At 41.6% G+C, this 24076-nt stretch overlaps 2 protein-coding genes across 5 annotated transcripts in view; one reads left to right on the top strand and one right to left on the bottom strand.

The window, feature by feature from the left end:
• PTPRC (protein tyrosine phosphatase receptor type C) overlaps positions 1–15252 on the top strand; it is a 34240-nt gene extending 18988 nt beyond the window's left edge. Inside the window, exons 14-27 of one of the 4 annotated variants that reach the window (XM_078865378.1) lie at positions 181–248; positions 370–406; positions 547–644; positions 1300–1425; positions 2233–2393; positions 3093–3228; positions 5747–5899; positions 6888–6978; positions 7100–7242; positions 8955–9089; positions 9985–10110; positions 11274–11422; positions 11525–11660; positions 12080–15252. In XM_078865378.1, coding sequence (XP_078721504.1) covers positions 181–248; positions 370–406; positions 547–644; positions 1300–1425; positions 2233–2393; positions 3093–3228; positions 5747–5899; positions 6888–6978; positions 7100–7242; positions 8955–9089; positions 9985–10110; positions 11274–11422; positions 11525–11660; positions 12080–12211 — 1691 coding nt within the window. In that variant the 3' untranslated portion in view covers positions 12212–15252. Of the gene's footprint in view, positions 1–180; positions 249–369; positions 407–546; positions 645–1299; positions 1426–2232; positions 2394–3092; positions 3229–5746; positions 5900–6887; positions 6979–7099; positions 7243–8954; positions 9090–9984; positions 10111–11273; positions 11423–11524; positions 11919–12079 lie in introns of those variants that run through there. The other 3 variants (XM_078865379.1, XM_078865377.1, XM_078865380.1) reach the window with 3 other exon arrangements.
• Positions 15253–15496: 244 nt separating this feature from the next.
• On the bottom strand, positions 15497–21904 carry LOC144937742 (sialidase-1-like). Its single transcript, XM_078865181.1, has 6 exons — positions 21785–21904; positions 18153–18342; positions 17183–17445; positions 16753–16935; positions 16385–16604; positions 15497–16103 (listed from the first exon to the last, which is right to left on the bottom strand). The coding sequence occupies exons 1-6, from the start codon at positions 21860–21862 to the stop codon at positions 15877–15879; spliced, it is 1161 nt and encodes a 386-aa protein (XP_078721307.1). The 5' UTR covers positions 21863–21904; the 3' UTR covers positions 15497–15876.
• Positions 21905–24076: the final 2172 nt, after the last annotated feature.

Raw genomic sequence — 24076 nt, forward strand, 5'->3', positions numbered from 1 at the left:
TATTACATATGCACCCTATGAAATTAAATATTGCCGTTTGTGGGATGCAATGAAACGCTTCGATACGTTAACAGCCATGGAGACGTAAAAAAAAAAACGTTATATTTAACTCGGACATTCGCCAGGCTGGCTTGACAATAACCGACCGACTAATCGCTTACTCGCCATCAATTGTCTTAGATGATCACAATCGAGTGAAGCTGAGCGGTGAAGGAGAAAGCGACTACATTAACGCAAGCTACGTTGACGTGAGTGCGGTCGCACGCCTGAGAGCTGACAAAACGAGGGTCGCGATATTCGTGGAAGGAGAGGCGGCCTCTTGTCGATTGCCGACTAACTCACGCTCTTTGAATTTCGTTCTGTGTGTAGGGCTACAAGTCGTCCATCAGATACATCGCTGCGCAAGGTGGGAGACAGTTTATTATCGCCGAAGCCGACACGTGAACACGCACTCAAAGGCACATGTTTGTCACGGTTCATTGGCGCGGCTTCAGTGCTAACAAATGATTGTTATAACGTTTGCTCGCTTTGTGGTGCGGATTTCAGGTCCCCTGGAGAACACCGCGGGTGACTTCTGGCAGATGATTTGGGAGAAAAAAAGTTCCGTGATAGTCATGGTAACAAAATGCGAGGAAATGGGAAAGGTATGGCTAAAAACAACGCAGGCACGCACGCACGCACGCAAAGACAATACATCTCACGTTCAGTCTTATAGACGATTTGGGCAATTGTTGTAAGTGAGCACTTAGTAACACTGCCATGAGAACGATATTCTCTAGTGTCATTATGCGTAAGTGTAGCACAAACCTAACAACACACAAATATTCCCCATATAGACGACACAGGCTCTTTGGGCAAGTGCTGTTTAGCAAGCGCCTATGAAGGCCGGCACACCGCTTGAGGGGTGATGTGTTTCACACCCGGCTGCCTTTGTCTCCCCAGTGCTGATGTTTACACACTGCACGCTGCATCAAGTACGGTACATATTTTGGGCTGAGTCGACCTAGGCGAGGGCCATAACCGGTTTAGATAATCGTCACTGGTGTTGGCCGTGAGCGGGAGTCGAACTTGGGTCGCCGGATTCAAAGTTCAGCGCGCTAATCGTTCAGACTACCGCTCTCCACATACCGAACACACACGTGCTTATTCATAGCCACACTATTCCACCACACTTCTACCCTCATATTTGCACGTAATTGTCACCCGTACGCGGTGTATTACTTCATGTAAAATCTGCGATGCGTTTGCCTATCATACCTTCACACGTCTCAGTCATTATGCCATTCGTATTATTTGCAGGTGAAATGCTTCCAGTATTGGCCACATCCTGACGAAGACAAAAGGGCGTACGGAGACGTGACTGTGACGATCGTGGATGAGAAGCCCTACGCAGACATCGTCATTCGCACACTCTCCATATCCCACGTATGATTTGTATTTATACACACACACACACGGCGCGCGCGCGCGTGCACGCATGCACACATAAACTAATGGAATGCACTGACTACTGCAGCGATGGAGATAAAGATGTATTGCCGCGGATCATGCAGTTCACTTTAATGGCCGCACCTGACATTTCATTCATTCTAGAAAACCTCGGTTGATTTATTTCACCTTATATATGGAGCAAAATAATAAAATAAAAAATGGAGTCAAGACACATTTTGGCACGTGACAAATTGGCTGGGCGACGCGTTGGCTAGGGTCATGACGAGCCGACTACGTAACTGCTGTGCATGACAATGCACAGAGTGTTATCCAATTTACTAACCAAAGTGTGATGCTTTGCAATGTCAACGGAACACTTGAATGCCATTCCTCAGGGATGCTGCTGGGGCGTAACGGTCAGCAGGTTGGACTTGCAATCCAGAGGTTACCGGTTCGATACGATCGCTTGGCGCGGCAGTTGAAACGATAAGCAACGTTTCTGAAATCCTCCCGCCTCTGTCCACCCAGCAGCATAAATGGGCGCATACATCTAGTTAGTCAATTGGCAGGTCAGGTGTGGTGGGCTAAAGTGTTGTGAACGCCCACCACTATCCAAGTCATCTGGTCGGTGTAGAAGAGCAGGCCAAGGTACCGCCGTCAATGAGGGCCTCTCTGCAGAGTTCACGCCAAGTGAAGCCATCCCCAGGCCCCCGCCACCCCCCCCCCTTTCCTCCAGCAGCGGTTCCAGCAAGCAATTGCAGGGCTGCGCCTTAACCGTGACCTCTTCGCCGTTGTCCCCAGAGCAAACACAAAGGGTTTGGAGCTCACTGGGTGACCCACGTGCAGTTGGTGAGTTGGCCCGACCACGGTGTCCCCGAAGACCCCAACCTGCTGCTCAAACTGCGGCGACGCGTCAACTCGTTCAACGGAGCCGGCTGCACAGCCGTCGTCGTCCACTGCAGGTTGAGACGCTAAAAAGAAAAAATCGAGACGGGCGATATTTGAAAGTTTTTTTTGTTTCTTTTGATTAAAAAAGAAGTAAAATGTCATCGTCGGCTTAACGGAAAGCCCCAAGGCTTTAGTGAAACTGTGTTTGGAACACGTTGGGATTTTATTACTTCATTTACATGAAAAATATTGCTCGTAACATTTTAAAGCACTTCATACATAAAATTTGAAAATATATATTTAATATGTATATTTGTTTATAATTTAGAAGTTTTGGTGCAAATTTAAAAAATTTAAGTTGTCGCGCTTTTTTTTTAAATAAAGTCGTGCATAGAAAAGTTGAACATTCATTTCACTCCCACATGGATCACTAGCGTAATTAGTTTATAAAGTCTATCAACGGCTAATTATATAATAATGACAATAATTATTATAAATATTATAATAATTATTATTCTTTATTATGATAATCATTAACACGTGCAATAATAATAATAATTGCACGTGTCTTCCCCAGGAAAGCCTTATTGAGTCTCAAGACCCATTTGCAGGAGTGTCCTGCCAAGTGTTTGCAGTTGGGGTGGGGGGGGGCACGTTGCTATGCGTAATCCCAATTGAATCATTGTCAGGCAATCAGTACCGGTTAGTCTGTATGGTTTATATAGAATGTTTTATCTAAATGGCCGATCATTATTTTGTCTACCAATTCATAGTGCTGGAGTAGGGCGATCTGGAACCTACATTGGTCTCGACTGCTTGGTGAGACAGCTGGAGAATGAAGGCCACGTGGACGTGTATGGATGCGTCTTTCGTCTTCGGCACCAGAGACCACTCATGGTGCAAGTGGAGGTGCGATTTGTCATTTCATTTTGGTGGCGTGAGATCATCACTTTCATTATGAGCCACAATCAATCCACTGCTGGATGAAGCCGTCGTAATCTCCCACGAATTTGCGGCGTGACAATCTAACCAAGCACCTGCGCACGTGACAATGTCATCGCTCAATCTTCTCAGCTGGACGGGCTCTGTTGGACGCGCTGCATCACTTCGCTGCTGCTCCATTATTATTCTAGACCATCGGTCATCATCTCTTCGAGAGACGTGGCCTTGCCCTAGTCCACTTACTATTGTTCACAGATAGATGTCCTTAACCTGCGTATGCTCTTTAATCCTTGTGTTAATGCCAATAATGCACATATCCACGATTCTTTATCCACTTGTTCGTTTTTTTGTTCCACGTTCTTTTTGAATGCCCACTTTTAGATTCTTGCTCAGATACAAGGCAACGTGCTGGCAAATACAGTATGCTGCTGTATGTGCTCCATCTAATTGTGAGCTTTTGGCAGACCATATATTGTTTTTTGTTCCTAAGACTATATTGGCATGTACATTACTCTTTGTCAATCCAAATAATTCTGCTATATATTAGTTTCCCGATGTTTTCCGAATATGCACTTGAACTGATAGACAGCATCAAACCAAATGCGTCGATGTATGTATTATTATTACATTTCTTTAGCCAAAAAAACCTTGCAAACGCTCAAGACTCTCTTTGGCAGTAGGGAAAAATGTTCACTCTATGTACTTCCATTTTTAGTCATTTGCAAATAATTGTTCAGCATTGGGATGATTGCCCTGATTGCCCAATACCAGCGACATTGTACGATTTATTAGCGATGGGAGAAAACCAGAGAACCCCGAAGACAAGCCATGGCGAAGAAGGAGGGAATCAAATACAAACTCCACACAGAGAGACGCCCGATTTGGAAATCGAACCCAGGCACTTCTCACTCCGAGGCACGAGTGTTATACCGCAGCAGGACCCTGCTTTACAAACTACAAAGCCTGTGTAATCATCAGCGACTGTGTTCGGGTCATCACATTTGCTCCGTGTCAATGCCTTCTGCACTGGGTAAATCGTAATCATTTTTCGTTTGTCAGCCGTAGGCCCTGAAACCAGGGACACACAGATGCTGGCTCAGTACACAGGCACGGTCCATTAGGCTCTATAGCCACCAAGCCATTACATTTATACACGCGTTCGTGTCTGCTATGCTGTACTTTAATTTATAAGAAGTCGATAAAATAAATAAAGTATCCCAAATTACATAAGTGAGCATATTGCCATAACTACAAACACAGGCCAATGCAAATAAACACACACACGCAGACACGAGTAACACAATATACACATAGACACACATGTCACTGATTTAGAAATATTGTACACGTTTAATAATAAGCAAAGACAAGTTCAATAAGTACGTAAACTGGGTCAGTGTTTTTTTTGCCAAATTTTCACAGCCGATGGGGCATGACACCGCGACCCACGCACAGGGCCGGGATTAAGTCACGGGCCTTTAGGGGCTACAGCCCAGGGGCCTCTGCCAGCTGGAAGGCCTCCAGAGATTAAGTGAAAAGTTATTTCACTTGTGAATGCTGAATTTTATTTGTTGTTAGCTTTGTGAAAATACATTTTTATTTTTATTTAACTTTGATTTTCTTTTGAAAATATTACTGGGGGCCTGACAGTACCTGTAGCCCCGGGGCCTACAAAATATTAATCCGGCCTTGCTCACGCAAATCATATTTTTCCTGGATTTTGCTGTCAGACGGAAGACATACGACGCGTTAAACATATTGGCGCCCTTGCCACGATCAGTGTAATCACAATGCAGCTCCATTCCTTGGTAGCATCCACTTGTCTTTACATCCGCAGAGGATAAAGCAATCACAACAACTTGCAGCTCTTCTAATTTGCATTTGTGCAAGGGTACCGCAATCTAAAAAAAGAATTACTCCCTGTGAAATGCCAGAGTCATGCCCCCTTCACTATGCAATTTGTAGAAAATTGCACTGGCATGTCACGTAATTTTATATTTACGTGATCTAATCCCAATAGAAGTCCTTTATTATGAATGCAACGTAATTATTGAAAATGTCTTCGCTGATTGCAATACTTTCGTACATTAATTAATAGTTTCCTCAGCCACATTTACTTATGCTTACACAACCGTGTGCTTTATTTTGAAGGCTGCATTTACTCTTGCCCACTTTATCCCGCCTCTGTGTCCTGTGCATCTGGACAGGTGGCTCAGTGGTAGAGCGACTGGCTTGCAATCAGAAAATGTAACGAGTTCAAATCCTGATTGTTGGTTGACTTAGCCCATCGTCCGTCCGGGGCGAATAAAACGAGTATCACTTTGTGGGCAAATCAACCAGAGGTTGTCCTATGGATATAATCATCCCAGCGATAGCAATGTGCAATTTCCACCCACTAGCTCAGGGTTGTAAACAGGTGATGAGCACCGTCTCAATGCTCATTTGAGCATGTCATCCCTTTGACCTTTTGACCCTGTATCTCAAGCAGAGTCAATATGTGCTACTTCACCGGGCACTTCTGGAACATCACCTCTTTGGGAACACCGAGCTGAGCATGGCCAAGCTCCACTCAAGAGTCCAAGCCATGAAGTTCAAGGCTTCCCAGCAAGACCAGTCACCCGTGGATGTCGAGTTTAAGGTTTGACTCATCATCATCATTATAATCATCATCTGGCATGGTCAATCCACTGCTGAATGAATATCTCCCCAAGCTGCCACCATATCTCGCATTGCCACGATTTCATAAATTCCACCTTCCCCAAGGTTTGAGTCCGTCTGTATTTTGTTTTGCTCACAATGAGTTGAAGTGCTAATAATTGGTACAAATAGCAGTGGAGTGGTGGCGCAATTTCTAGCGCACCGCACTGCTACGAACCTAGTCAACCGTGTTCCATTTCCAGCCATGGTTCACAGTGGTGACATCTAAATGAGTCCTGGGCCATTTCGTGACCAATCAGTACTGACCAGTGCGGTGAAGGATGCCAATAACACCTGGTTTGCACTGGTAGTCACCCATCCATCCGAGTACTAACCAGCCTCAGTGTTACTTAGCTTCTGGGAGATGACGAGATTGGGTGCATTCAGGGCGATTTGGTTGTAAGCAACAACCCTAAATCCATCGCTGGATAAGAGCCTCCCTATACCATTGGGAGTTATTGTGGACCATACTTCACCACACTAGTCAGTGTGGGTTGATGAAGATTGGGAGCATAGACGTAGGAGAAAAGTTCAACGCAGCAGTGGGTTTTGCTTTATTTCCCCCTGCTGCCCATAACACAGCCTGATAACTGCCTACACCACGTGTTTACTGCACAGTGGCCATCCATCCAAACACTATCCAGGCAAAATCCTGCTTATTAGCGTCCAAGCTGTGACGAGATCGATCGCATTGCAGGTGATTTGGTAACAGGCCATGAAGAGACGGGGAAAAAATGTCCATGTGCCCGAGACAATCAAATGCTCGACGCGCAAGAACCTAATTTACGAGTGCACAACGTTAAGGATATCTTTGGTCTGCTGGTGCAGTATCATCAACTCTGACATCGGCAGTAGCTCCCCGAGATCCACGCAGCCACCGCTGTGGGTTCAACCTTTGTGCTTTTTGGAAATTTGTGTTTCCCCTGCAGAGGCTGCCAACGTTTGAAGGCACGTTCGCACAAAAAGCGGGCAGGAACAGCAACAACGTCAGCAAGAACAGAAGCACAAATGTCATCCCGTGTGAGTACCTGTGGCCAGTCAGTCAGTGCACATGCGTGCTGCGAAATAGATTCGTTTGGCCGTCGCTTGCCATTGTTGTTGAAAAGCATTAACTGTGAGTGAAATATGTCTGCGTCACCAGACGACTTCAACAGAGTGAAGCTTTGGAAGTTTACGCCTTCCGAAATAAATGATGAGGAAGATGATGATGACAATAATTCTGATGAGGATGAAAGTGACAATGAAAACAGTGATAAAGACTACATCAATGCCTCCTTCATGGATGTGAGTGAAGTTTTTTTAGACACATTCAATGTAAAAAAAAATGTATTCACTGGACTGACATTCTGCACGCATAAAGTTGGGTGAGAAATCCTCACATTTTCACATGGCTCACTTCAGAACGTATACAGTAGAACTCTTCTAATCTTCCGCATTGTATGGGATGCACATTGCCAATCCTATTATCCATAATTTGTTGACGAACTCCACTTAAATGCTAAAAAAAAAACGTTGCAGATAATAGGCGTCACGATGTCATTTTCTGAAGTGCATGCTGGGGAAAGAAAAAAAAACAATCAGTACCCACAGATTATCGTGGATAATAGAATAAGGGGTGTGGATTATCGTTGTCGCAGACAGTTCTACCGTATAGGTAATTTCCTGCACAGCCTTTCCTCGTGAGAACAAAATCTCGTAGCCAACTTGCCAATTTTGTCATTGTGAAAGCGGGGGGGGGGGGGGGGTGCAGTTTCACAATGCAGATGCAACCAAGATGTGCTTCTGCGGCCGTCTGGAACGAACTTTCTTGCGATATTATGAAGCCACTGGAGCGATGCACTTTTGCATCTATATTGAAACCTCGTTTGTTTCTAACTTCTTTTTGTAATTAGTTTGTTGTCCTCCCCTCCGCACTTCCGATTAGCATGGTGCGAAAGAAGTGCAACATACATATGTACGTTACAACATGCTAGATGAAAAAAAAGACAACCAACTTGGGTTTATGTGGGGACTCCCTCATGGGAAGTGGCGGTGCTGGCCTATTAGGGCCCCTAAGCAGAAATATAAACTTTGGGCCTTCCCCGCAACATTTATAAACTTCTAGTGAGATAACAAAAGACATATACGAACAGGAAATAGATATTCGGTGAGATAAGAACAATGTAGATGAAAATAGAGATGAAGTGGCATGAGAGGTGAAGTTGTTTTGTTTCTCATATTCATTAATGTAGTTATTTTTTCATGAACCCAATGCCACTTGGGCTTTATGGAGCCTTCGCCTTCTGCTTAATTTGCTTAATTCCTAGCTCCACCACTGCTCATGAGAGTCTATGAAATCTTCTATAAAGGATAGCGTAGTAGTCCAGTTCATTGCAACATATGGCATTTGCAGTGAGAATCCAATAGGGCTTGGTAATGTGTATTGATCAAATTTGTTGCATAAATAAGTCTTGGTTCATAATTGGTATATTTTTGGTTACAATGTGCAATATACATTTTTAAAAATATTTAATTATAACCCTCCACCACCCGACAAAAGCTTGCTTTATAACATTCCGGTTAACTGCAAAATCAAATCAATTGGCATATTTGCCTTGGTGATATCTTGCATCGATTTGCTGTCAGGTGGTGACGGATTATCATAAAGAAAAGTTTACATTATACGTACAAGAGCTAACCCAAAAGTAACCCGTTACGAATCATAACATTATATTCTTAGGTTTTTTCGGTAAAGTCACGTACCTACGTGACTTTACCGAAAAAACCTAAGAATATGAATCCTTGCAGTCACGAAAGCTTCAAATCTAGAATCATAACATTGGTCATGAAAGCCTACTTATAAAATTGCTCTTGGTTGATCCATGATCTGGAGGCGATCCATAGATGCACAGACTTATGGTTGACGACCGTGTCGCTTATACTTCATTCAAATGTTACATTTTATTGCAAATGTCGTGTACTCTTGAAGTAATCGCCTTCCATGTTCTTCCATTCAGGGTTATCACAAGCAAAAGAGCATCATAGCTACTCAGAATCCTTTGCCCGACACCGTGTCCGACTTTTGGCTCATGGTGGTCCAGCAAAACTGTAGCCACATTGTCATGCTGTCAGAACTGTCAGAGGGAGGCAAGGTATGATCATTACAATGGGATAACATTCACATCACATGCATTGTCTTATACAAGGACATTGAAGCGTAATACTGTTATTCACTGAACCCGATGAGGTACTAAATTTCCAATTAACTTTTTTAATTTTCATAAGTGCAGTTCATTTGATTGAAGGCTGTTGGGAAATATCGACGAAAACAATTGTATCGTCACGAACAGTTTCACAATTTGGCGGTTGATTAACTTTTTTTTGTCTGAAATAAATGTATTTCGGACGTACGGAGTACATTTTAATTTGAGATAAGCTACGCGTGACAAATGATATCCAATCGTGTACTTAGGACGGCGCGAAAAAGAACAACCCATCGCACGGCATTTCGGGATGGTAAATGGCACGTCACGCAACCGAGGGACGCGCATTTTTAATAACGGGCTGGGGTTATTTCGCTTACTTCTGGTTACACGGAAACAAACGCCACGCAGTTATCAATGCAGAAACAATGTAAGTAAATACTCCATAATACAGGTTTTTGGGGGGTTAGATCGCGTAATTATCAATGTGTCGTTAAACCCGCCACCACCCGACACAGCCACAAATCTGGCTGCCGCCTGATGATGCCAGTTGTAATTACTGGCGAAACGTCGTACTCAGATTGTAAATGTTGTGGATTTACTCTCCAACACACCGGTGTGCTGTACTAATCACTTATTGGCATGCTCTGGTTTACGTGACAAACCTTACTAATCGGCTGTGTCGGGTGGTGGCGGGTTTAACGACACATTTAAATATTTACGCGATCCAACCCAAACACCCCCCCCCTCCCCCCTGCATTATGGATGCTATTGGTCGCGAAATACTCCTGCGTGTTAAACGAAGTGAACACTGTCACCACTCGTCAATTCCATTGCGTTGCAGGAGCAGTCTGCCCACTACTGGCCGCTGAAAGGAACGCAGAATTATGGCGCTGTCGGAGTGACCGTGAGAAACGTGACTTCCAGACGGGACCTCGTTGTCCGGGAGTTTTCGCTGACTTATGAAAATGTAACGCATCTCGTATACACACGAGTTCCCAAAATGTGTGTTGTGCTGTGTGTTAACTCTGGTTGCACAACACAATGTATGGCGACCCTCATGCAAAGTACTTTACAATTCACATGCCTCCATGTATGTAATTGAGAACTAAGGAACTTATGGAACTTACAAAAAAATCAGTCATACACTGTAACCGACATGCCATTAATTACTTGTTTAATGGGTAAAAGCTACGAATGTATAACTCTAAATCATATTTAATTTTTCCTGCCTCAGCAGCTCTCCCGCTATATTTTTTCACCTGATGACAATTGCTTGTGTTGCGATCGAAACGTCGTGATATTTTTATATATTTTTTTATCAACGTGGCTTTACCGAAAGGCCCAAATAATATGAATTCCTGCAGTCACGAAAGCTTTAAGTCAAGATTTAAATCACTTGTTATTTTTATACGGTACAGAAATGAATATACATAGTTAGTAAATTACCCATGGTAAACAGGATACAATGGCATTTTGCAACAAAAATTATACGGATTATCCTCGACCTTGTAGTTATTGTAGGACATGCCGTGGTATCGTGAGAACCAATTTCCAAACACGCTGTGGTTTTTTAATAGCAACGCAGGCGCTCCCTCACGGAAGTTAAATCCGTTGACTCAGCCGGCAAATAAAATTTATCTAAAGAGCACATTTTTGTTTGGTGGAAGCAGTTACATTTTTCCGTAAACTACTGTTGTTTGTTCATACGGTTCACAATTTTTTTTTTGTTCAGACGTGTGCTGCAATAAGAGTGTTGGCAGCCCCACACAATGATGTGCCCAAGATACAGATTAAATCCCTACAGGAATTGTGTCAAAAGGTCTAATTATGTTTAGGTGCAAACAACGCATTCGTCTTTCGTGTATATCCATATTATTGTAAATCCATACGTATTTAGCTCTCCCGATATTTTTTTGGGCTGCACAGCGATTTGTTCGCAATTGTGCGCCGACGTTTCGCTCCACGTACCAATCCATTGCCTTAAGCTCGCTCGCAGCACGTGGCGTGAAACATCGTATAGCATCACAACGTGGGCACGACTCGAAAGCACATCGGAGAGTTGCACAGCTCAACGGCGGAAGACCCAAACGGCAAGATGAATTGCGTTAATTGATTTTTCTTCATTTGCAGAAAGAGAGTGTGGTGACCCAGATCCAGTACCCACACTGGAAACCAGACGGACTTCCCAAGTCGCCCAAGGCTCTCGTTGCCATTATGAATGCGGTCCAGGGCTGTCAGAAAGAAAATGGCAACAACCGACACATTGTTGTCCACTGCAGGTAAACGCACGCTCCCCTGTGGCTCTTTTGAAGGAAATGTTTTTTGCCTTGTGCTTATATATTTTTGTGTCCACAACACGTCTTTTGTTTCCGCCGTTTTAGTGACGGAGCGAGCCGAACCGGCATATTCTGCGCACTTTGGAACACCCTTGAGGCTGCGCGTGTTGAGGGCATGGTTGACTTCTTCCAAGCGGTGAAGTGGCTAAATATGCAGCGTCCGGCAATTGTCCAAGAGAAGGTACACGTTCGATTGCTGCGTCGGTTTTCACGGTCGTACTGTGCAGCTCCTCTCATGCGGTCTTCTTCCAACAGAGAAGGCCCATGGCACGTTGAGTTTTTGCGAAAAATGATCATCAATCTGGCAAACGTTAACAGTTGTAAAGCTTCTCCAGATCTTAATTGCTTTGCTTTGTAAATATATACGTGGGGACTTTATTGTTATGAGTGTAACCTTAAAGCCAATGTGATAATGCTACTATTGGTAGATACGAAATACAAAGATTTCCACTAACTGGTGATTCGATTATCACAATTCAGGGTTACGGTTTTAATTCCATAAATCACATTTTATTCTTGTGAATGTAGTGGCCAGCCGTGGCTACGGGAAAGAACATGAATACTTCCTTCATAGTCGTGACGTTTTTTTCTCTTGTGTAGGTCCACTACCGCTTCCTGTACGAGACCGTCTGCAGCTTTGTGAATTCGACCAATGGCATACAGAATGCGTATAAAGTCGCTCTGGAAAATGTTGGATCAATGCATTCAGTCGACATTATATCAGAACTATGATACAAAGAACGAACTGGTAACTGCTTGGTTTCAGTTCGCCTCCACTCAGGGATTTGCAGTTTGAGGAAACCAATGAGTGGCTCTTATACGTTCAAACCAACATGACCAAAGACACAACACAGGTGGTGTTTACTCCAAATTATTTAAAAGACGTGTATATATTATTTTTGTAACGTACATTTTGTAATTGTATGGACTATTTCTCTCAAACTCAGCTGGACAATGTCATAATCTAATTATTTAGCTTTCTATTGGAGATGTTGTTTACTGTTCACTGCTGTACAAAACTTTACTCTGCCAAAAAGAACACATTTACAAATTGCAGCCGCCGATTTTTACGCACGTGAAATTTGCAGTCCAAAAATGTCTCATTAACTCAGTGCATTCATTACAAATTCTATATGGATGAAAAATATATTGCTGAACCCCCAGCAACTCCACATAACCCAAGTGAAAAAAACTCGTCATCAATCCTTTGCTAGATTGCCTTCCCAAGCCACCACTTGGCTTTAATATCCTCTTTTTATTAGCAAACACAACAAAGTTTCCTACATGGATTCCTATCTGCCTGGCTGACGCGCGGCCAAGTGCGCGATAGCGGAGAGAGGGAGGCAAGGGAATACGAGCCAGAGGAGTGGTGGGAAAAGAGTGTAAAGGCGTGTTACGGAGAGGAATGGAAAGAGCAAAACGGGGAAAAAGGAAAGCGAGGGAAAACGACAAGCAGTGGGCGGGGGCATTTGGGAAGAGGCAAGACATTAAGATGGGAAAGAAAAAATTGGGAATAAGGAGAGCAAAACAGCGAGAGAAACACAGATAGGGGGAGGGGGAAGAGGGTGAGATACATTGGAGGCAGAGGAGTATAGATGGAGCGATAAGGAGACACAGGAATAGAAACAGGGAAACGGAGACAAAGCGAGAAATGGAGATATATTTGGGAAAGGTGGAGACAGGGCCTCTAGATATATATACAGTATACAAAGTTTGGCTGGCTTGGAGACAGACGAACACGTCCAGAGGACGTGCAGTTTGCTAGTATTAACTATTACAATCGTACATTGTAAAATGGAATACGTCCAAGAAGACATCTACTGAGTTGGAGAAATGCAATCGGTGCATGTGTAGGTGCTAGGTGGATTAGAGATCGCAGAATTGTGAAAAGGCGACGACGGCTTGGCGAGACCATCCAGTAGTCTATTGACCATGGCTGGTCATGGTCGTGACATTGTAAATCCTATACCGTATATACATGGCTAAAACCTTGTTGTTAAAATGTACTGCAAATGGTTTACCATCTACATAGATTCTCGAAGCTAAAAATGTATTGACAGCAGGGAAACAAACACATTTCTTCAGAGAAAGATTAAAAACAGTTTCGTTGGTATTTATTGAACGGCCGTTAAACCCATTTAAAATCTGAAGTGAAATTGTCATAGTAGAATGTGTAATGGTAACTTATAACATGCCAAATTGACCCAGGTCAGAGTAAATAGTGCACTTTTCACTGTAAATGGTTTAGCTCTGCAAAGGGCAAAATGTGTGAAAAGGTAAGCCAGTTGTTGCACCAAAATAAGGTTTCCATTTTCTACACACACTTAAGAAGCATATATATTGTATACGTGTGATAACATACATCTCTTTACTTTTTGCATATTTGTATGCTGTTATTTAATAGGCACGACTGAAAAGCTGAACGAATTTTGTCGAAATTGATGATGCTTCGTCCAGATAAAACATGGGCTTGGCGCAAGGTTGCTCCAGAAAATCTAAAAATTTGCTCGCGAGTAAAAAGTCCGTTCCAGTACACTGGATATCAGAGGTGGGACAAAGTCATTGTTATGCAAGTCCAAGTCGAGTCGCAAGTCATCAAATTCATGACTCGAGTCTGACTCGAGTCCAAGTCACATGACTCGAGTCCACATCTCATAGGTGGGACAAAGTCATTGTTATGCAAGTCCAAGTCGAGTCGCAAGTCATCAAATTCATGACTCGAGTCTGACTCGAGTCCAAGTCACATGACTCGAGTCCACATCTCATAGGTGGGACAAAGTCATTGTTATGCAAGTCCAATTCGAGTCGCAAGTCATCAAATTCATGACTCGAGTCTGACTCGAGTCCAAGTCACATGACTCGAGTCCACACCTCTGCTGGATATACACACAATGTAACAAAACATGTCACACCGACAATAACAGCGGTATACCGAGGGTTTAAGGAATTTGTTGCGTTTTCATTCAATTCAAATCCTAAATTCGCTACCTAGCTTTATGCATATTACGTTTGATCCTGCGAGTGAAGAAACGGAGTCAATGTATTGCATTCCAAGCAATGGTGTGTTTTGCAACTTCCTTTTTAAGCGAATATATTTTGACTTTTACGTTGTTGCATTTCTTATTGTGTATTTTTAAGTTATGTTTTGCCAGTTTGATTTAAACAAACAATATTTCAGATGATCAGAGTATCAAATTATTGCATTGATTGTTCGGGTTTGTTAGAATAACTTCATACATTGTATTAAGTGAATAGTACGCAGTGTAACGTGCTTTAACTAAGAATGTGATAGCCTTAAAACAAGTGAAACGCTTAATGATTGCAATTAAAGTGCCTGCTTTGCTCTGCACTTCTGTTATTGTGCTTGCACGATCACAAACTTAGAATGAATATTTGGCAAGAGCCACATCGTCTCAAACAACACCATGAGATCAATGTATTTGGTTTACTGGTTTCAAAACTGTCCGAATCTTGATTAAAGGATTAGTTTTGATTACAGATTGTTAGTAAAGATGTTTGCCAACAAACTATTATTTTTCATCAATTTACTTTTTTGTTAATATTGCAGAAGTGTTTTGTTTTGTTTGATGTTTTGTAAAGATATTGGTAAATAAAAACATAACAAAGAAAAACAGTGTTCCTCAAAATATTATTATACTGGATGACATGCTACTGTTTTTACTAGTTCATAATCCAATACTAACCCTTGTCCATATTTGTACCTGATATATATTATAAAAAAATGTGAATATATCTAAAGAAATGTACATCTGTGAATCTGATTGGTTTTCTCCTGTGGAATATAAGGACATGTTTCTTTGACCCATTAAGACAGCAGTTAATCCTTATATTTAGAAGGTAATACTCTACAAATACAGTATGCAATCAATAAAATAAATGTAAATACAAACACTGGTATAACCAAGACCTTGACAATGCACAGTATGTCTACTACAAATAATAATGCTTTCATACATTTTTTTAAAAAAACAAGCGATCCTGTTTTAATTGCAGTGTTTTATTTTGGCAAAAAAAATATTCAAATCTCTAAAAACTTTAACAAAGTTCAATGTGATTGCATTAAGCTTGCAAGGCAGAACCATGCCTTACAATTTACAGTAGAGCACCACAAGCAATATTTAAATATATTCCACATTATCACCAAAGACCAAAGTGTAAACAGCAGCTTTTCCTTCCCCAAACTAACATTGGCAGTATGACACCAAACAGCATTCAACATTTTTGACAAATCCCGATTTTCACGAACCCTGAGAAATCATAAAGTGACACATTTTCCAAGATTCCAAAAAAAAACGTGGAATCTTTACACTAAAAATCTATCAGCCCAAAGATGTATGCAACGAATAAAAAAAAACCCTCCTCTTGAAATGCTCGATTTACAATTGACCAGAAATAGGTGTGTACAGCTGCACCTTGACAAAGGAGATGGACTCAGTAGTGTCCACCTGGCCTTTCTCAAACAGGATGTAGACATAGTTGTTGTCCTCTATGTCATTGTCCAGCTTGGCCATGACCGAATATCCACTGGGCCCAGGCCAGATCAGCAGCGATTCAGGCCATGTCGTCCCATTGTTATAGCTCCACCTCAGCGTCAGATTTATGCCTGGCAAACCCGGACAAAGAATAATAACGTAGAATCAAATGTTAAGCTATGATAAAAAAACAAATTGCCGGCATATTTTGTTCCCGTGTCTAATCATGAATAAAAATGTGTTCCATTGAAATAAGTCACCCAACTTGCAGAGAATAAAGGAAACTATTGTGTGGCCCTGGCATTAAAGCACACAGCACTTCAACAGTTTTAATACTGAAAACTTAAAAAATATTCTAAAATGGTTTATTTAGAGTTTAAGTTTTATTTTATTAAACTGAAACATAACTCACGTTTAGATCCGTTAGCTGGATTGGTAAAGAACACAACTTGGTTTTTCAATACAGCGCCAGCAGCCACTGCAGGGTCGATTAGTGACTTGTCAAAATAGAGATTCTCAATTGGGAAGGTCTCACCCCCATCGAAACTCTGCATCACGATGCGGCAATGGCAGTGGTAGAAGTTCTGGTTGCGTGCGTTCACCACCACAGAGCCATCTGGCAGCTCGTAAGGCTGGGTACGGTTTCAGAAAAGTGGGGTTAAAATGTTACGGTCTCTGGCACGTTGGAAAAAAACGCAATGACAATTCATTAAACTGCATGCACAACATCTGTTGAGCTAGTGTACTGACAAAATGCATAAATGAGATGGCAGCAGAAACCTGGCATTCATCGGGGTTGAAGTCACCGGCCGCTTTCTTTTGCTTGTATGGAATGCTCTTCATGACACCTCCGTTAAACCAGGTCTTTCCATGGTCATCGCTCAGGAGGCAGAAAACTCCATCCGCCAGGAGCATGCCGTGTCCACACACAATCAAGCGCCCCTTTCTGGGCTCGTGCCTTTTCTGTACGAAATGTATTTTTTTTTTCGTGAGCAAATCGGAAGACGATGTTTCAAAGTGCTAATTTTATAATTTTAACGCAATACACTTTGTAAACCACTACGACAGTTCAAAAAGATGAGCAAACATGTCATTCACGCTGCCTTATAAACAGGAAAAAAAAGACGTAAAAGGTTAAAATGCCAGTGATTATTCAGAGAACACAACAACTGACCTAAATACGTTACTAATTTATCACCGTTTAGCTTACCTGAATGCCATAGCCTGGGCCTGGGGCAAATGCGTCGGTGCCAACCTGTCGCGAAATATTTATGGGTCTACTCCAGGTGATGCCGTCATCCGTGCTGCTGATGAGCATGGTACTGGAGACGGCACATTTTAGGTGGTGGGCACATCGCACGTACATGATAAACAATACACCCTCCTCGTGATCGGCGACTATCGCGCCCAGATTGAGGCCATCGGCAGTTGAGCCATCATCGGCCACAAACTCCGAGGGACTCCACGTGAAGCCTGTCGGCACATAAAAGGCGAAGAAAAGCTGGCTTATTAAATTAAATGTGCAATCTAAAGTGGTGGTTCCCCATCCTTGTTTGTCGTGTACCGTGCCTTAACTGGACAAATCGATAGTCCACGGACCCATACCAACAATAGGCTTTATATTTTAACAAGTCAGATTTTGCTCAATTATTCAGTTGTATGTTGAACTTCTTTCGCACCATACGTAGCCAACCGCTTGAATCGGAGGTGCGTTATTGGAAAAATCCCTGAACCCTAATTAAACGTACATGTAATTAACGCCTGAGACATTAATTTAACACTTAATTGAAAAACAATCCACTAAATAATTCCACAAAACAGATCAGTGTTCATGTTTAGAATTGCTAGTGCACACATGTAGAGCAGCGTGGCTTAGTAACCCCCATACCCAACTGCCACATTGCGATTTGCCTTGCATACCCCTCGAGATATCATGTGTATCCCCAGGGGTATGCTTACCGCAGGTACAAACCATTGCTCTAAAATAGATTCAGACATGAATAAGTGCTTGTTGTTCTGTAAGGTCACAATGTAATTGTTTTGAGCAAGTGAAGATACACGCTTAATTACGGAATGGTAAACAGAAATGTAAACCCAGAATTGTAATTTGTAAGAGACACCGATTGTTTGCATAATTATACTGGAATATGTTTTTTTTATTAAACTCAAGTAATGCTTACCTTTGTCAGTGGACCTACGAATGGCAATGAACTTGGCTCCTTTGTCAGAGTAAGAGTATTTCCGAGCCTCCACTGCAGCAATTAGATTTCCTTTTGGCGTATCAGTGATAATGGGTATTCTGAAAGTATTTACCTCCCCAGTGCCTTGTCTTTGCCAAAGCAACTGCTCCTCCAAAATCGTGGGGTTCACCTACGATATGCAATGGTTAGTTTCAGTAATAATAGCAAGCGTTGTGAAGACATACATTCTATGCGAACCAAATCATTTGAAACAATGTAAATTCTATTCTTGGTTCTTTCGGTAAAGTCACGTAGAAGGGAAACAATAAAATAATAAAAATATAAAAAATAAAATTCTCACGTTTCGACTGATACACAAGCAATCATCATCAGGTGTGAAATTCACAGCAAGAAAATGTTTTTGCTGTGGATTATGAAAATGTGCAGTTATGAAAATGTTAACTTTTTATTTACCATTAATAATTGACCTCGATCAAAGATTTAACTATTTCAAAGTTATGTACTTCCAACAATTACTTTATTTTGTTGCGCAACCTATTCAGACAGGACGTTGGTTCTGCTTATGTTTATCAGTCCAAATTTGCAACATTATTCGTGCATGAATTTGAAGGGAAATTGGAATCAAATGTATGAAGTACAGAGGCGTATACTCAAAGAGGCTAAATTTATTTTGTCAAGTTGAACTTCATGATGAAAAAAATGAGTGTACCAATGTCCAAGAAGAATAGTTTGAACCAGTGGATTTGGCAATAGTGGTGACATGAACCAGCCCATATGGTCACTGACAATGAAAATGGAACAAAAGCCAAAAGAGAATGGACAGCCATGTTCAAAATTAGAGATGAAAATAAGAACAAATGTACTGTATCAGAAAAAAAAATAGAATTCAGTCACATGTAATGCACATCATATTGACTGATATGAAAGTTGGAATTGGTCAGGACACATCACGAGAAGTTAAGCTATACAATAGACAAGATGTGTGACGTAATGGCAGCTGAAGGGTAGAATGTGCCCGAGAGCGCAGACATGCTGTGATGACATAAAGGAGTTACATGGATTGTGCCATCATTTTATGCAGAGAAGATGGCTTGGGAGGGCATTCATCAAGCGGTGTCGACAATGGCTGCTGATAATGAATAAACTTTAGCACAGTATAGTACAAAAAAAGGTAAATACCCTAAAGTTAGACAGGTTTAATCAGTTTTATTACATTTAGCACTGGATCCAGTTCAGACCATTGTCAACAGCATGTAACCGAACTGGTTCGACTAGTTTACAGTTTAAACGATTGTTCTCCTGGTACATATTTGTATAGGTAATGAAAAGATTAGAAACAAAACATATAATTGCATCCCGAAACAAGTTGACGTTTTAGTTTAACAACCACTAAAAGGTTGTTTTTCTCCAAGCCAGTAACTACGATTCAACTAATGCTTTTTATATATATAAAAAAATTCACATTGTGCAAAAAGAAGTGCACATCAATGGAACTATTTCCTCAGTAATGAATATGACAAACGCATCCCACAAGCTTTGACATTGTTGTCCAGGCAGCCAATAAAGTGAAGGCTGCAAACGCAGCAGACAGACACTATTATGATGGATCGTTTTATGACCCCCCCCCCTCAACACTGCAACTCACCAGATAAGATTGAATGAAGTATACACATGAGCACACTTTAACCAGGCACATTGGTATGTTATGGGTTGTGTTATTTTTACAACAGAATCGCTATGAATTTGACATTGCCATGCTTAGCACACGGAAATACTGGTGTGAAAATTCTTAGCTGGTGTGGGCTCAAGGGACGTCGTGGGGGGTGCAAGTGTTAAAGATTGATGTGTTTCGTGGATCGGAACATTTGCCGCTGGCAAAGGCAATGTTGAACAAGGAGTGAACGTAGAGGTTGTCAAAACTTGTTTTAAAGGCACCCCTAAGTGTTCCACAATCGGTTAATCTAATTCTCACTTCTTTTGCAACAAAAGTTGGGTTTCCAAACCTACCCTCTGCGTTATCCAATCAATATGTACGAATGGACGTTTTGCGAATTTTAAACATTATAAACTACAATGCCAATTTCAATGGCGAGTGTCTTCCAAAATGTTGGGAGATTACATAATACCCAAAGCACGTGTTACATTATTACAGAAACAACCTTTGCACCACTCGTGCACTGTAGTGTGAGTGTACCTTCAAACAGGAACATGTTGGACTCTTATTAATTATCCATTGACGCATTGAGAATGGATGAGGTTTTATTTTAACCATACTTCACCATGTGCGAAATGAAGAATGTGGAGGCAGGAGTGATTTACAGCTATCAAATGTCAATGGCTAAAATAATGTCCAGCATGAACGTACTAGTCTTGTGTCACTTTGGCTAAAATTAACTTTTATTAAGTAAAAAAAACAAGTGAACACTATCCCAGCATTTAAATATTATTGGCGCATTTCAATCCGTATCAACTTGGAATGTTCGCATCTGCTTAGGGCTATACCTTTGGAAATTAGTAAAGTGTGCTTTCACATTTTGAGTTGTAATAGAATTGACAGTTATAACTGTTAGATTAACACTTTACTAATTTCCAAAGTTATAGCCCTAAGAAGCAGAGGCGAACATTCCAATTTCAAACGGATTGAAATGCGGCAATAGTATGTAAATGCTGGGATAGTGTTCACTTATTTTTTTACTTAATAAAAGTTAATTTTAGCCAAAGTGACACAAAACTAGTACGTTTATGCTGGTAACCATTTCTACAATGTTTGAAAAAGAATACTTCAAACAGCAATACTAAAAATATCGCGGATGAACCTTAGCCTTTTGAGTTCCTTATCTCTTTTTGCGGTGTTTGTAACTGATAAGAATGACGAAGTATAATTCCTAGAGACCCACACAATACAAATCACACTCTCCAGATTTTCCACGAGATAACCCATTAAAAACACGTAATAATTCCCGTAAACCACGTAAAATAAGTTCCAAAGTAAGGGTATATTAATCTTGTAATATTTACAAGATTGTAAATATTTCGGATTTGCTCTACAAACACCGGCGTGCTGTACTAGTAACGCATTGGCACGCTCTGTTTACGTGACAAACCTTACAAATTGGCTGTGTTGAGTGGTGGCAGGTTTAACGACACATGTATATATTTACGCGATCTAACCCCAAAACAAACTTATATTATGGATATTGGTCGCGAAAGCCTACTTGTTAAACTAAGCGTATAAACACCACACAGACACGAGCAGGTACTGTAATTTAAAACGTATCAAGTCCGCGGAACACAACGCTATACCTGCAATGTAAACAACTGCTAACGAAACACAAAGCGTTGCGATGTTATTACATTTTAGCTGTTCTATATCTTAGTTGTAACTTTTAAAAGTTCAGTGTTTGGCCTAGCAGAGCACCCGGAAAAAAGTGCAGCCTACGTGTTGCCTGATCCGCATGCCCGAAAAAGTCGCACAGCAAGCGGCTGCGCTTAGCAAGAAGCAGCGGCGGCGGCGGTGGGGGGGAAATCACGTTACGGGGGCGCCCTAAATCGATAACAAAACACAAATAAATAACGAAAGCGATCACGTCAAATTGTAACAGCCATCGTACCTTCATGAGTCCCACACAAACGGAGCTACAAGCTCCCAGAAATGCACACAGCATTAACACATTCGTTGACACGGCCATGTCGCCTTGCCGATGTTCGGCAATTGCATTGACGGTGGCAGCTTTGAGCCACACCGGCACCGCGCCCCTTTGAGGGCGTTTGCGATGGCCAGAGAAGTGCTGATGATTGGCAAGTCACCAGGTGGACCATGCCCCCTCCCCCAACCACCAGGTTGTACGTAAAATGAACGAATAAACATATCTGATCTCAAACATATCTGATGTATCATCACGCCGTGCGGTTTACTCCGTATTCGTGTGCGGGAATGTTGGGTTTTCAGGTACAGCCGTTTCAATACGGGCAAAAAAGATTGTTTTTGTCTATTTGTTCGTGGTTCTCCCTCGTGTTGGGACTTTGTGGGATGAACGTTGAGATTTATAAGGGCACGGTGTGACCAACACGGTCTGAATTGGTCTGTGAAATGGTCGGCACTGATTAAGGGTTGACAGGTTTGCTATAACACTGCACTACTATACACTACACTATACACTACACTACCATCCACTACACTATACACTGCACTACTATACATTACACTACACACTACACTACCATCCACTACGCTATACACTGCACTACCATCCACTACACCAGGGGTCGGCAACCTACGGCTCCGGAGCCGCATGCGGCTCTTTACGGGCTGCTTCTTGACGATATGTACGTATGTACAGTATGTACTCAGATGCATTGCGGCTCTTGAAATACTGAATTGTGTACCGAATTGGAAAGAAATGGCTCTTCTTGTTATTTTGGTTGCCGACCCCTGCACTACACTATTATATACTACCATCCACTACACTATACACTACACTATACACTACTATACACTACACTACTATACACTACAATACTATACACACCACTACTATACAATACAATCCACTACACTATACACTGCACTACCATCCACTACACTATTATATACTACCATCCACTATACTATACACTACTATACACTACAATACTATACACAACACTACTATACAATACCATCCACTACACTATACACTGCACTACTATACACTACACTATTATACCCTACCGTGTCAACCCCATATGGTTTACCCATATTCCTGTACAGGGAAAATGAGTTTTCAGGTCCATGCGGCGTGCAGCCATTTCAATACGGGCAAAATATTTTTTTTTGTCTATTAGTTCGTGTTTCTACCTCGTGCTGGGATTTTGTAGGATGAGCGTTGAGATGTATAAGGGCACGGGGTGACCAATAATATCTGAATTAGTCTGTAATAAGGTAGGCACTGATAACGGGTCGACGGGTATGTATAATTGGCTTAAGTTTAGGCAACACGTTGAGTGGGGCTATGGATTGATGGACGGACCGTCAAGAATAATGACGAGGAAATAATGACAACCCGGGACAATGAACATTCCACCGACGAGATGATGGATAAGCAGATAGCAAAGGCCCTCTTCAAAAGCTGAGAAGATGTCATGACCTGCATTTCTTTTTTTTTTACAGATTGTCATCTTTGAATCACTGTAGTACGTCACATCCAAACGTGAGACTGCAGAATATATAATAGCAGCTTTCTGTTTCTTTCAATCTTCTACCATTTGCCAAATTGTCATTTCAGAGTGAGAATTATTAGTTCAGACGATTGCAATTACGTACAGTATATCAAAAGGCTCTGGTCTTTTTCCTTCTCTATGTGCTTTGAATACTATTTTTTTTGTCATGAATAAATGATATCCATTTCAACTTAACTTTAGCCGATGCTACATTGTGTCATTACTTGCAGCTCTCTGTGCAACGTAGTTTTGTGTTAATAATAACCAAATTTACTCATTCTGGTCATTTGAATTCTCCAGTGTATTTTACTTCCATATTAGGACCATTCATAATTAGCAGAAACATACTACCCTTCCGACTTCAGCTAATAACACGGTATATATATATAAACATTGGACACTCATATCATGAGTTTCAAGATGGGCTAATTTTATGGTAAATATTAATACTTATGGCACTTAGTTATTTAACAGCATAATAAATATAGATTGTTTTAAATTTCTCCTATTTAATGAATGCAGATGCATCTGAATGCAGATGCATTCATGAAATGAAGGTTACATTTAATGAAAGAAAATATATGCACCTTCACACAGGGGAGTTCAACTCATCGGCAAAACGTATATGGTGGTCCGAGACATTAAGGGCCCCTCCCAGTGCAATGCTTGGGCTGCATGAACACAGTTCAAAGGTTACTGAGAAC

Source organism: Lampetra fluviatilis, chromosome 20, assembly GCF_964198595.1.
Source record: "Lampetra fluviatilis chromosome 20, kcLamFluv1.1, whole genome shotgun sequence".
NCBI lineage: Eukaryota > Metazoa > Chordata > Hyperoartia > Petromyzontiformes > Petromyzontidae > Lampetra > Lampetra fluviatilis.